Source organism: Mytilus galloprovincialis, chromosome 4, assembly GCF_965363235.1.
Source record: "Mytilus galloprovincialis chromosome 4, xbMytGall1.hap1.1, whole genome shotgun sequence".
NCBI classification, from domain to species: domain Eukaryota; kingdom Metazoa; phylum Mollusca; class Bivalvia; order Mytilida; family Mytilidae; genus Mytilus; species Mytilus galloprovincialis.
In genome coordinates this window covers 22,061,490-22,074,274 of record NC_134841.1, presented here as the reverse complement: position 1 = coordinate 22,074,274, position 12,785 = coordinate 22,061,490, and the positions used below count along the sequence as shown (strand labels likewise).

General features: G+C 30.8%; 1 protein-coding gene across 24 annotated transcripts in view; it reads left to right on the top strand.

The window, feature by feature from the left end:
* Window positions 1-12,785, top strand: part of LOC143071632 (protein unc-13 homolog B-like) — a 163,564-nt gene that overhangs the window by 86,460 nt on the left and 64,319 nt on the right. For 2 of the 24 annotated variants that reach the window (XM_076246072.1, XM_076246070.1), the window contains exons 1-2: window positions 3,137-3,281; window positions 5,824-6,420. The exons of 21 other annotated variants lie outside the window; for them this stretch is intronic. In XM_076246072.1, the coding sequence (XP_076102187.1) occupies window positions 6,004-6,420 (417 nt within the window). In that variant the 5' untranslated portion in view covers window positions 3,137-3,281; window positions 5,824-6,003. Of the gene's footprint in view, window positions 1-3,136; window positions 3,282-5,461; window positions 6,421-12,785 lie in introns of those variants that run through there. One more of the 24 variants, XM_076246071.1, reaches the window with a different exon arrangement.

Genomic DNA, 12,785 nt, shown 5'->3' with positions numbered 1-12,785 from the left:
GCAAATGTGAAATGTTAAAACAAACTGATTTGCCATTGACATTGGGAATTATATTCATATGATGTACTTTTGCACTTTAGTTAAAGATTTGTGAAGTACATGTATGTGGGATTAAAAAAAGACCGTTATATTTTAATATAGAGTCTCAACTTCAGTGTCCAAATTTAAAAATATAAATTATAAGCGATTCTGATGTTCAAATTATTAGAGGTCCATTAAGTTTTACAATTAAAAAGTTGTGTTTACAAACATGTGTTTTATATTTTGAAAGTAGCTTTGAAGTGCAGCATATTTTAAATGGTTCCAAAGTTTCACTTTCATGTTTTAAAGCAGTTTTGTTGTTAATTATGAAGATTGATATTTTGAGAATGATTCTTTCTAGTTTATATGAATCCAGTTGAAATATTGTATCCTTCATATAATAAGATTTATGATTTGACTTCATTCAATGTGCACAGTATGTTATTATAATCACAGTCTCAAATCATGGTTGTAAGATTGTGTCATGATATTAGCTTTTCACTATACATGTTCTTAATAAGCTATATTCAATATATTTGGTCAAACATCCAAACCAAAATTTTCTCCCTTATTCACCATGTTTCATTCTGACTATAAATTGACAACAATTACTTTATTAGAATAAGAGTATAAGTCTGGGTTGGTTAAATTTGATTTATTAACTATTGGATTAAGCAAATCTAACGCTTTGCAGTTTTCCTAAGATTACAAAAAATGTCAGATTTTAGATAACAGAAGATTTATAATAACCATTTTAACCTCGAGTGTCCTCAGTAGCTCATCACACGTCAGTGTCACAAAGTCAATCTCAAGTCATCGAAAATAAGAAATAATACGGGATGTTATTAGCGTGATTGATTTCTCACCACCAAACTGTGTTTTGTCATTTGTTTACCTTCAGAGTCAACAGGAAATCTATTAACACACAATTAGATTCCATCCTTTTTCATTGAAATTATTTTGATCACCTCCAAATTCGGTGGGAAGGATTTAGAATTTTGTGTTAGGACTCTTTGTAAGCAGTGTTTATTGGTCTGTACAACCTTGGAAGTCATTGGCAGACTGTGGGATGCCTTCTTTATTGATAGGTTCATCTGATGGCTCCAGTGATATAGATCTCTTTAGCACATTTTTTTCTCTGTCTAAAATGTTTGAATTCATGTTACAGTAATACACAGGTAGTCTACATTGTTAGAAATAACTACAAATAAAGCTCAGCTTGCTTCTCAGGAATGAATTTGTCCTAAAGATATGTTGCTGTATTTTTTTGTTGGAATTTTGATTGTCAATTCTTAAGCCTTTATATGGAAGGACTTAAAGAGTTATCTTTTGTAAAATAAATAAAGGCTCTCTGGACTTGGTTTTCTGTAAGAGACTAAATTAAAAAATTGTTTTGAACCTTGCAATAAAAATAATGTATGAAAGTCTGTAAAGTTTTATGAAAAATACAACTAAGGTACTACATGTACATGTATAGATATAAACAGTATGAAGAGATACAAAGACAAGAGATACATGTATAAACTATATACAGGTAGTTGGTAAGTATAGAGAAGTGACTACAGTGTTGGAACAATTATCAAATGTCCTGATAACTAAGGACATTAAAACCAGTTGTACAAAAGAAAACAAGAAACCAGGAATACTCATCCCAGGGCCACATCAAACCAGGAAAAGCCAAGTAGACTAGAACCAGTTGTCCAATTGAAGACTAAAAAGCAGGAATAATCATCCCATGGCCACATAAAACCAGGAATAAGTTAAGGAGACTAGAACTAGTTGTCCAAAGGAAAACAAACCAGGAACAATCATCACATGGCCACTTAAAACCAGGAATAAGCTATGGACACTAAAACCAGGAATAAGCTATGGACACTATAACCAGTTATCAAATGGAACACAAACAGTGACAAGCTCTAACATGGTCCATTTAAGATTATTGCCATGAAATTGTTCATTATTGCCAGAAAAGAATAATTTGGATAATTATCTATAATGAATTTGAATTATTATTGTTAATAAGCTGCTTTCAATATTAGATAATAGATCATAAAAAACATGGTTATTCCTGAAATGAATGAATAAGATCAGTAGGGAAATAGACCTTTATAATTCTCTTTGTTGTGATGTAATTAAGATAAATATTCCTTTGATTAACAGGCATTCAAAGTTTGAACTCAATGTTCTCATTTCATTAAATATGGGAGTTGCTAGCAGTATTTCAAATTTAATGTTTGTAAATAAAAATCAAGAGAGAAATGTGTTGATTTAATGCATATTTCCTGAAAAACAGAATAAGAATAGCTATTATAATCATTTAATATCAACATGATCTAGAAATCAGCACTTGACAAAGTCAGATAATTGGGGAGTTTTACTGGAAAAACCTATATCATGTAAATAGACACAACATAGTCATGCAAAGAAACTGCAGCTAGTTTCCCAGAAAGCTCAAGAGAATTAGTATAAAAATAAGGAGATGTTGTATAATTGCAAGTAAGACAACTAACAACCAAAAACCAAAGCGCTAAGATTAAAACAGCTATGTGTCACTGTATGGCCTATTACTATGAGCAAAAGTTGTATCATTAAGGAAGCCATAATATGTCCCATGATAACAAAATTTAGAACAATTTAAAGGAAAGAGCCAAGAGCAAGATTTCAGCTTCTAACATTTAAACAAAACCAATTATGGTAGACAGTGGAATTTGTACATTAGGAGATGTAATATTATTGCCAATGAGACAGTTATCAACCACAGACCAAAAGACTAGGATGGGTCCATGAAATGCAATATGTTTTTTCTGTTGATGAACAGTTCAATATGGTCTGTTGATTTGTGTTCATTTAAATTCTTCCAAGTTGCTTCTAAAATTATCCCTCACATATCCTTCAGTTGATATTCTGGATTTCTCTGATATTTACAAATGGATATTGCACAATTGACATTTTGAAAATAAGAATGACAACCAGTCTCAATGGGAAATAGACCTTGATATAAAGATTATTATTACTAATTTTTTCCCTATTGAGTGGTGCCACCTGTTGCTCATGATTCATACATGTAGAGATCAATATCGTTGTACTGATATATGTTCAAATAGATGACTTGGCTGTTTCAACAGATTTCTTATTTGGACTTTTGAGGGATAAATTCACAGTGGATTTTTGTGTGGAATATCTTATGTGTATAAAGTACATCTTGGATTGTCAAAGTTTGATGAGTATAAGATTTTGTCATTTCAGTCAGAGTTTTAACTGTAAGAAAGTACAAAACAGGTTTTATATTAAAGTTTAAGGAGAGTTGTGTTAATTTTATGAGTATGCTATAACATGTATAAGTTTATCAAACATTGTCAAACTAATGATTAAGATGTGTTTTAATAAGAATTTAAGTCTAATTTGATCCAAAAATATTAGTTATTGTCATTGCAAATTTGATTTGTGGTTATGACACTCACTGATAAACAATTTTTTGGGGGTTGTTGATAAACAAATTTTAATCCAGATAAAATGAGCAGACAAAAATCATTTCAAGTAATTAAGCTTATTCAGGTTCTGTCAGTCTGTCTGTGATACCTGCAATTATTTATATAAAAGCCATAAAAACTACCATTGCTAGGGATCTACCACTAATCTTCCTGCTTCTCATCCTGCCAAAGGTCAGTTTTTCTCCAGCTACTCCAGCTTCCTCTCATTTATTACTTTGAGTGTGTTTGTTTACACCAGTTTGTAAGTCATTGTTTGAACTAAAAACCTTCCCCCATAATGTTTTAGTATCAACCTAATTCCCCATAAATTTTAAAGCATCACAACATGAATTAATGTGAAGTTGAAGAAAAAAATATAATTGTTTTGCAAACTTAAATTGGTCAACCAGATCACAGAACTTTAGGTCAAATTGTCATGAAATTCTTATCAAGCATAATAACATGGGAAAATAATAACCTTAAAGACTGATAGTTTTGGAGTATTAAAAATATCCTTACAATACAGTTCACCTATAAACAGAATATTCCAAATCAAATAAAGGATAAAGACATTATTTCCTACAGGAATCAAACTCTCTTTAGCAGGAAATTATACAGCAATTTGATTTCCCGTGTGTAAGAGATAAATTCATAATAGTACTAATAGTATTCTATTTTGTTAGCAAAATAAAAAGTCATCAACGGTTCTTTAGTTGAAGGCATTATTGTTCTTTTTATATGTCCATTGTTATAATAATATTTTCTTTTTCTTTTGCTTATGTAGAGGTGAAGTAAATTGCCTTTAAAGTGGGGTTATGGGGCAAGGCTATAATTAGAAATGATAGAACTTTTATTTCCAAATTCGCTTATATCCTGTTTTTCATACACAGATGTTTCTTCTATAAGATTGTGCTATCAAAATCTTCTAATGTCCATAATAACCTTTAACATTTTTTCATGTTTATATAAATAAATTGTATAATGATATAAGATACTACAAATTAAATTTAGCTAATGTTTTATTTTTTTTTAAATCAATCTTCTGATGTTATATTTTTCTTGGTCATCTGGTTGATACTGATATTTACTGCATATCTCCTTTTAACTATAATAATAACATAAAAAATATCCTTACATATCCAAATCTCTTTTCTTGGAAACATTAGGTCTACCTTCTTAAAAAACAACATATTTAGATCTACTTGATAAATGACATTTAATTTTCTATTTATAGTTATTTTAACAGAAGTGTTTCATGTTAAAACTCTAATTGCAAAAATAACATATTGAAGCATCTAAAAAATTATGTTCTATAAAATGCCAAATTATTTCTAGATAATTCTATCCAGTAAATGTAAAATCATCTGTGCCTTGTCATTAATTTTCCAATTTATTTCAAGATTCTGCATAAGAAATAATTTTCTGTCTGTGACATCTTACAGAAATATCAACTTGATTAAAAAATAAGACAGGGCCTATTGTTATATCAGATATTTGTATATCTTATAAGGATTTTAGATGAAAATTACGAGTTATGGTAACCATAAGACCTTCGACAATGAGAAAACCCATACAAGATGGTCCAATATAAAAAGTCCCAATATGACAAATGTAAAACAAATTAAAATAGAAAACTAAAAGCCTGATTTTTGTAAAAAAAAAAATATACCAGTAATAAAAAGAATACAAATATGATATAAAAGTTCATTTTGAAGGATAAGTTGTGTATTGAAATAGTGAGTTCAATAAGACAACTAACAATTAGAGCCAAATCACAAAGTTACCAAAGTAGTTTCTTAAGCATGCATCTACATTGTATTAGGAAATTAAAAGGATATGAAAATCTGTTTCAATCTTGACTTTATTGAATAGCCTGTTGAAAAAGATACTGGATATGATACAATGATGAAGATTAGAGAACATTTTGTATTATCTTTTTTATTGTTTAATCATTATAAATTTAAAAGAATAGATTTTAATTAGTTTTTCCAATACTTCTAAAATAAATTCCAATTAGGATTAAAAGCCTGTTAAAATGTCAATAACAGATATTTGGATAATCTGCAACGTGCGTGTATTGGTGGTATATACAATAAACTATAGACAAGTTGAAGAGAAAATTACATAGTAATTATACCACTGTTATAACTACAAAATATATATAATCAATGTCCCTGATGTTATAAACCATTGCATAAAATTAACACAACTCTCCATCATATATAGAAGTCTTTAATTCTGACATATTTAATTGGTCTTATATGAAAAGTCAGTCACTCAATCATCTACAGAATTCAGATATATTATTTCATCATTGACAATATATATATAGGCGTACAGAATCAATTTGAAATGACGGGGTAGAAAAAAGAATCTGATATGGACACTGACAACTATAACAAACGATGTCTTGAACATTTGCCGGAAATATTTAGTGGACAAATGTCACTTGAAATTAATAGTGACAGAACAGTTATCGGATTTGAATAGGACACCATTTGATTTTGACAAAATGGGAAAATTCTTCAGTAAATTGTCGTTCCTGACAAGTGTCAGTAATTACTGTGAAGAACCTAGTGATGAAGTAATTGAGGAGCTTGTCTCCGATAGCAAAGAAAACGAGAGATGGGATTCTGATACCTCCTCTGCTTATGTTAAACCTTTGTGGACAACCGAATTATCTCTCCGTGAACAGCAAGAGCTAGCTCTCTCAGAGGCTGAGGCACAGGAAGCTCTTTCAGAATCTGAGGCACAGGAGGCTCTTTCAGACACTGAGGCACAAGAAGTCGATAAAGACAATGACTTTGGATTACGTTTTTTATTTGGGGAGGATGAGGATTTTCCTGAACTTCAGGAGGAATGTGATATAGAAGTATCAGACGCATCGCTGATTGAAGAGGAAAATAGTGATGAATATTTAAAATCACAGGTAGTTGAAGTTTTATGTTAATTAGTTATTGATAAGGTAGCAGTAAGCTTCTTGAGGACCACAATTTCGATATTTAGTTTGTCTGATTATGTAAGTACGAAATTGCATATTTTCACATAATATTTTTCTTAAAAACCAAAAGTAGACTCATATTTGTAATTTTATGTTCTGAATTTTATGCCCCACTAAGGGGCACTATGTTTTTCAGTCTGTGTGTCTGTTCATTTGTCCATCTGTTTATTCATCTGTCTGTCTGTCCCACTTCTAGTTAAAAATTTGGTCAAGGTAGTTTTTGATGAAGTTAATGTCCAATCAACTTGAAACTTTGTACATATGTTTCCTATGATATGATCTTTCTAATTTGAATGCATATTTCAGTTTTGACTCCAATTGCATGGTCCACTGAACATAGAAAATGATAGTGTGAGTGCGGCATCCCTGTACTATGGGCACATTCTTGTTTCATATTATTTTACAATAATCATTGCACTAAGGTGCATCAGGGGTAAGACCATGTTGTATGTTTCCAATTCCTGTTTTAAACAAGGACAATGTATGAGGTCTACTGTTATTATAGAATAATATGAAATAACTAATAAGTAATCTGATACTATACTATATGGTCACATATAAGAGATATGACCTTTTGATTCTGAAGTAACTTCCTCCAAGGTCTAGATCATTGTTATTTAACATAGACCCCAAATTGTGAAGGTACCAGTCTTATATTACAACTCCAGTTTCCGGTGCATGTCAAAACATGGAGGGAAACAAAATAGTGCATTTTTTTCTGATTTTTTTTCTGAAATCATTTTTTTTGTTTGAATTTAGGTTTATGCTGAATTGAAACATATATATATAAACTATAAAAAATTCTTGCATCTTTTGGGAGATATCAATCCAGGAAAGTGGAAGGATATCATGTTTACTGGAAGTGGTGCGGCCTAGTAAAAACAGCAAACAGAAAGTAGAAAAAAATGTTTTGACTTCAGGATTACATAACTTTTTATTCTTCGTGGCATGACCCACTTTTTTTTTTCGATTAAATCACAATTTCACATTAGTACATACATGATATGAACATGAAATTTTTTTTCTATGTAGCATTTTTTATTTTTTTATTTTCAAAGATCAGCTGTTTTGCATGTAAGCCTATGGAGCAGTCAATTACAAGACTGCAACCTGAAGAAAAGTGGTTTCCTGATATTTAATCAAATACTACACATTAATTGAATATATTATATATGTCACATATATTTTGAGAAAGATTTTGAGGTTGCTACTAATAAAGGTCATGGTCAGTATACATGCTATACCTAAATAAGCTTTGTGTAAGATAAATTATAACTATCAAAAATCATGTTAAAAAAGTGACAGCTGAAAGCAAACAGAAAGCAGTGTCTTTGCTATCAGGTCACTAAAAGTTTTTCAAGATAACATTGAGGTGTGTAGGGAATGTGAGTTTGTCTATGCTGTCACTGCAAACGCAAACGTTTAACAACAGGTTGAAGGTGCAGTTGATTTATTGAATTTTTATCAGAGAAAGCTTTAATCTCTCTACACCTTTTTGCTGATACACAGTCTTCTAGATTGTTTCATTCTGTTATATATTGTGGACACAAAGAATGAGTTACAAATTTTGTAATGTTTTACTGGTGACAATTTCAAAACGCCTAAACATATTTCAACTCTATTTAATGATTGAAAGTTATTAAACTTTAGCTGTGATGATTCTTCTTGGTCTTGCTGCCTTATTGTGATCCCAGGTGCTTAATGTTCCTCACTGTAACAAGATAACCGCGATGTTAACAAAGCAACTTAAATCTTACCCAACCTAAATGTGGAGCAGGATTTGTTTCCCTTCTGGGGCACTTGAGATCACCCCCAGTTTTGGTGGGGTTTGTGTTGCTTAGTCTTTTGTTTTCTATGTTGTTTTGGGTAATATTATTTAGCCATTGCATTGTCAGTTTATTTTCAGTCTTTGAGTTTGAATGTCCCACTGGTATCATGCCCCTCTTTTTATAAGGATGTTTAGGTAACCTTAATCCTTGACAGTCCATTCAAGAAAACTGTATCATAGTGTTTTAAGAAAGAATCTATTACATGTATATATTTATACTTAGATAAATTTGTTTTGTGGTTATGTAAACATTATTGTTTGACTATTAGGTTTTATTTTAGTATCTATTGTTTAAATTGGCATAGATAATCAAAGTTTAAAATTAAAAAAGAGGTTTTACTTGTATTTAAACCATAATATAGAAAATCCATTTGCAGCAAACACTGTCATTTCATTCTACTTATGAATTATAAATGGAAATCAATTCATATAACAAAAATGTTTTAGTCATTTTAGCCATTTCATCAGCCTTACAGCAGTGAAGCACAAACTAGACCATATATATATATCAAATACTCATTTATATTCATTTGTCAAATTGGTATATGATAATGTTCAGAAGTTGTCGTTTGTTGATGTGGTTCCTAAGTGTTTCTTGTTTCTCATATTATATATAGATTAGACAGTTGGTTTTCCCGTTTGAAGGTTTTACATATGTCAATTTTTGGGACCCTTTAAAGCTTGCTGTTCAGTTTGAACCCAGGCTCTGTGTTGAAGACCATACTGTGACCTAAACTGGTTTACTTTTACAAATTGTGACTTGAATGTGAGACTTGTCTCATTGGCACTCATACCACATCTTCTTATATATTTTTTGCTAAGTATAAATAGAATTTGGGTTTTCTTTTCAGACTGCAGGCAATACTTGTATACCAGATCTCCTTATTTTATATTGACACTAACAATTATAAAAATGAATTTTGGTGACAATTGTTAATTTTGGACATGAAGTTTTTTTAACTCAAAATTGTGTTTAGGAATTGATATGAATAAAAAATTAAAGCGTAAGTGAGAGTTATTGCCCTTGCAAATTTTTGGTTACCAGGTATTTCTTGCTGTGTTGAGGAACTATTGGCAACCATGGACTGTTTTAAGCTTTTTGTCAATTTGTTACCTGTTTGACAGACTTTGGCACATTTAACATTTCTATTATCTTTTTATGCCCCACCTACGATAGTAGAGGGGCATTATGTTTTCTGGTCTGTGCGTCCGTTTGTTCGTCCGTTCGTTCGTTCGTTCGTCCGTCTGTCCCGCTTCAGGTTAAAGTTTTTGGTCGAGGTAGTTTTTGATGAAGTTGAAGTCCAATCGACTTCAAACTTGGTACACATGTTCCCTATGATATGATCTTTCTAATTTTAATGCCAAATTAGAGATTTTATCCCAATTTCACGGTCCACTGAACATAGAAAATGATAGTGCGAGTGGGGCATTCTTGTACTGAGGACACATTCTTGTTGTAAGTCATTTTCAAAAAAAATTTGGAAAGGAATGATAGCTGAATTGGAAAAAATAAAGATGATGATTCTATCAATTCATTGTAAAAAAAAAAGTAATTCTGGTGCGTAACTTAAGGTGGATATTGTTATGTATTGGATTACACAACAACTTTCTGTTTGATCATATAAATGTAAATGTACTGCACTTTATGCTCAATGACAACATTGAACGAAGTGATTAGAATTTCATACTGTTAAAATTTTTCATTAGATTAAGTTTAAAAGTTTTTTTGTTTAGTTTGATAAAAAATTATGTTTTTCAAATTTGTTTTAAATTTAGTAGCAATAATTGATAAAATTAAAGAATTTCATAATTGAGATTTATTGTTTGACAGAAAATTCATTGGAATTTTATGATATAAGCTTTGACAGTGAAAACAACTAATTGGGGAAAGTGATATTTTAAATGTTTTGTTGTTGCTGCATTTTTACAGCAAGAAAACACAGTTTCAAACACATGTGATTTGTATGTTCAGTATATTGTTCTAAAAAAAAAAACACCATTCAGTTCAGTATTGCGTTTCTTAAGGTTCTTGCTTTCCTATAAGTAATTTATATATTTGGCTATAAGTACATTGGCTTTTATTATGCAAATAGATTGACAATTATCATGTAAAACCTTTGAAATTGTCCATAACTTCATAATTTGCCAAATAGCTAGAATTCCAGAAAGTAAAATTATAAGGCTTAATCAGTCCAATTAGTACATACATAATCATAATGGGTTGTTGCTGATTAAACAGAAGGGTAGGGCTGTGTATCATGTTTGTATGTGGAGTAATGGTGGTTTCAGTTAGTGATGACAGCAAAGATGAAAAGATTATTTTATCCATGTACAATGGATATTTGTTCATCTAACTTAACTCCTTTAAACATTAATATAGCTACTTGTATAATGTAGTCTGCTAGATTCATTTCTACTTGGACATTACTGGACACTTTTCTTGGGAATAACTGAACTAGTGGACACATTTCCAATAGGAAATTACTGGACTAGTTAACATTATTCCTATTGGAAATTACTGGTCTAGTGGACACATTTCTACTTAGAAATTACTGGTCAGACTAAATTGTGACGGTAGTAGCCAACTGTAAATTTCTGGAGTAGTGGACACATTTCTACTTAGAAATTACTGGTCAAACTAAATTGTGACGGTAGTAGTCAACTGAAAATTACTTGAGTAGTGGACACAATTCCAATAGGAAACTGGTCTTGTAATCAGCTTTAAATTGCTGGACTAGAGGACACATTTCCACTGGGAAATTGCACCACAATTGGATAAAAAATTATAGGAAGGTCAAAATATTAGTATGTGACTTTGTTTTTAAATTCTATAAATTAATTTGCTAATGATGGTAATAGTGGGATTTATTCAGGGTTTATACTTTGGTTAATGTTGTCTGCTTTTGGAATGAGTCAATGAAGAGCTTCATGGTTTGGAATATGGACTTAATTCTTTTGTAACGTTATCTAAATCATTTGATGGCTGTTTAATTATCGAAATGAAATAAATAGTTTCCTTCAAATCTAAGCATTTTATTTAGCTGTGTTAAATGTTTATTTTCCCCTCAAGTCTGAAATTGTTGCTTTATTAAGGTAATCTGAATCTTTTGTTTTGATATGATTCAATCTTGTTACCCGCAAGGATTACACTGTAACAGGGTAAATTAATTTACTGGAATCACACAACATAATGGTAAGACAAGTTCGAACCTTTTCGCTTTCTTTGAGGATAAAGGAAATGTTACTGTAGATTTAATATTATTAGTGGGATACCTATTATTAGGAATTTGTAGGTATTATGTAAACCATAAATTTATGTTGAAACGAAGTAAATATATTCTAAAGGCTTGTATACATGCAGACTTTGACAAAACCAGGAAATGAAATATCCACAAAATTTAGTATACACAAAAAATGTATTAATCTACACTTTTTTTCCGTAGAAATTGTATTTATATGAAAATAATGGTTTAACTGTCAAATCTTTTTATGCCCCACCTATGATAGTAGAGGGGCAATATGTTTTTTGGTTTGTGGGTCTGTTTGTTCCTTCGTCCGTCCGTTCGTCCCGCTTCAGGTTAAAGTTTTTGGTCAAGGTAGTTTTTGATGAAGTTGAAGTCCAATCAATTTGAAACTTAGTACACATGTTCCCTATGATATGATCTTTCTAATTTTAATGTCAAATTAGAGTTTTAACCCAATTTCACGGTCCACTGAACATAGAAAATGATAGTGCGAGTGGGGCATCTGTGTACTTGGGACACATTCTTGTTTGTGTTTAAGAAAGATCTAATTTATAAAAGCTAGAAGAAGTAAAATCTTATTTAACTTAAATCAGTCCTTTAGTTATTCATTTGATTGGTATCACATTTTGTTTATCATGGCCATGCTCTCTGTTGAAAGAGGTGCTGTTTAAGTGGCCATTAGTTATAAACATCGTAGTCTTTTTGGTCTTTATATTGTATGTTGTCCTACATTGGCAACTTAATCCCATTTCCTTATTTTTAAACCAGCATTAACTGCAATTGCATAATCAATTTGTTAATTCGTAGATCCATACTCAGAGTCAGTAATGCTCTTCATTTGAATTGAAGCTTTTTTCTGTTAAAGTGACATAATATTCTGCTCACCTTGTTAGCCATAAGTATATTAATAATACTGTAGCATTGCTTGATTGTATAAAGCTTCCTGTTTTGTACAGAGATGGGTTATTGTCAGGATTTCCTGTCTTGCATATGTCAGTAAATGGTCTGTTTAATTTGGAATGATTTTGAAAAATAGAAAATCATTGAAGTTTCTGGTGTATAACCAGTAAGGTTTTGCATTCATGTATGGTTGAGGGTCTTTAAGTGGTTAAGATTATTAATTTGATATAAAGCTAAGTAACCCGTAAGCCATACATGTCAACCCTCCTTAGGCTAGTTTCAGAAATTATTGTAGCTTGGAAAAATCTTCTTGTTTTGAC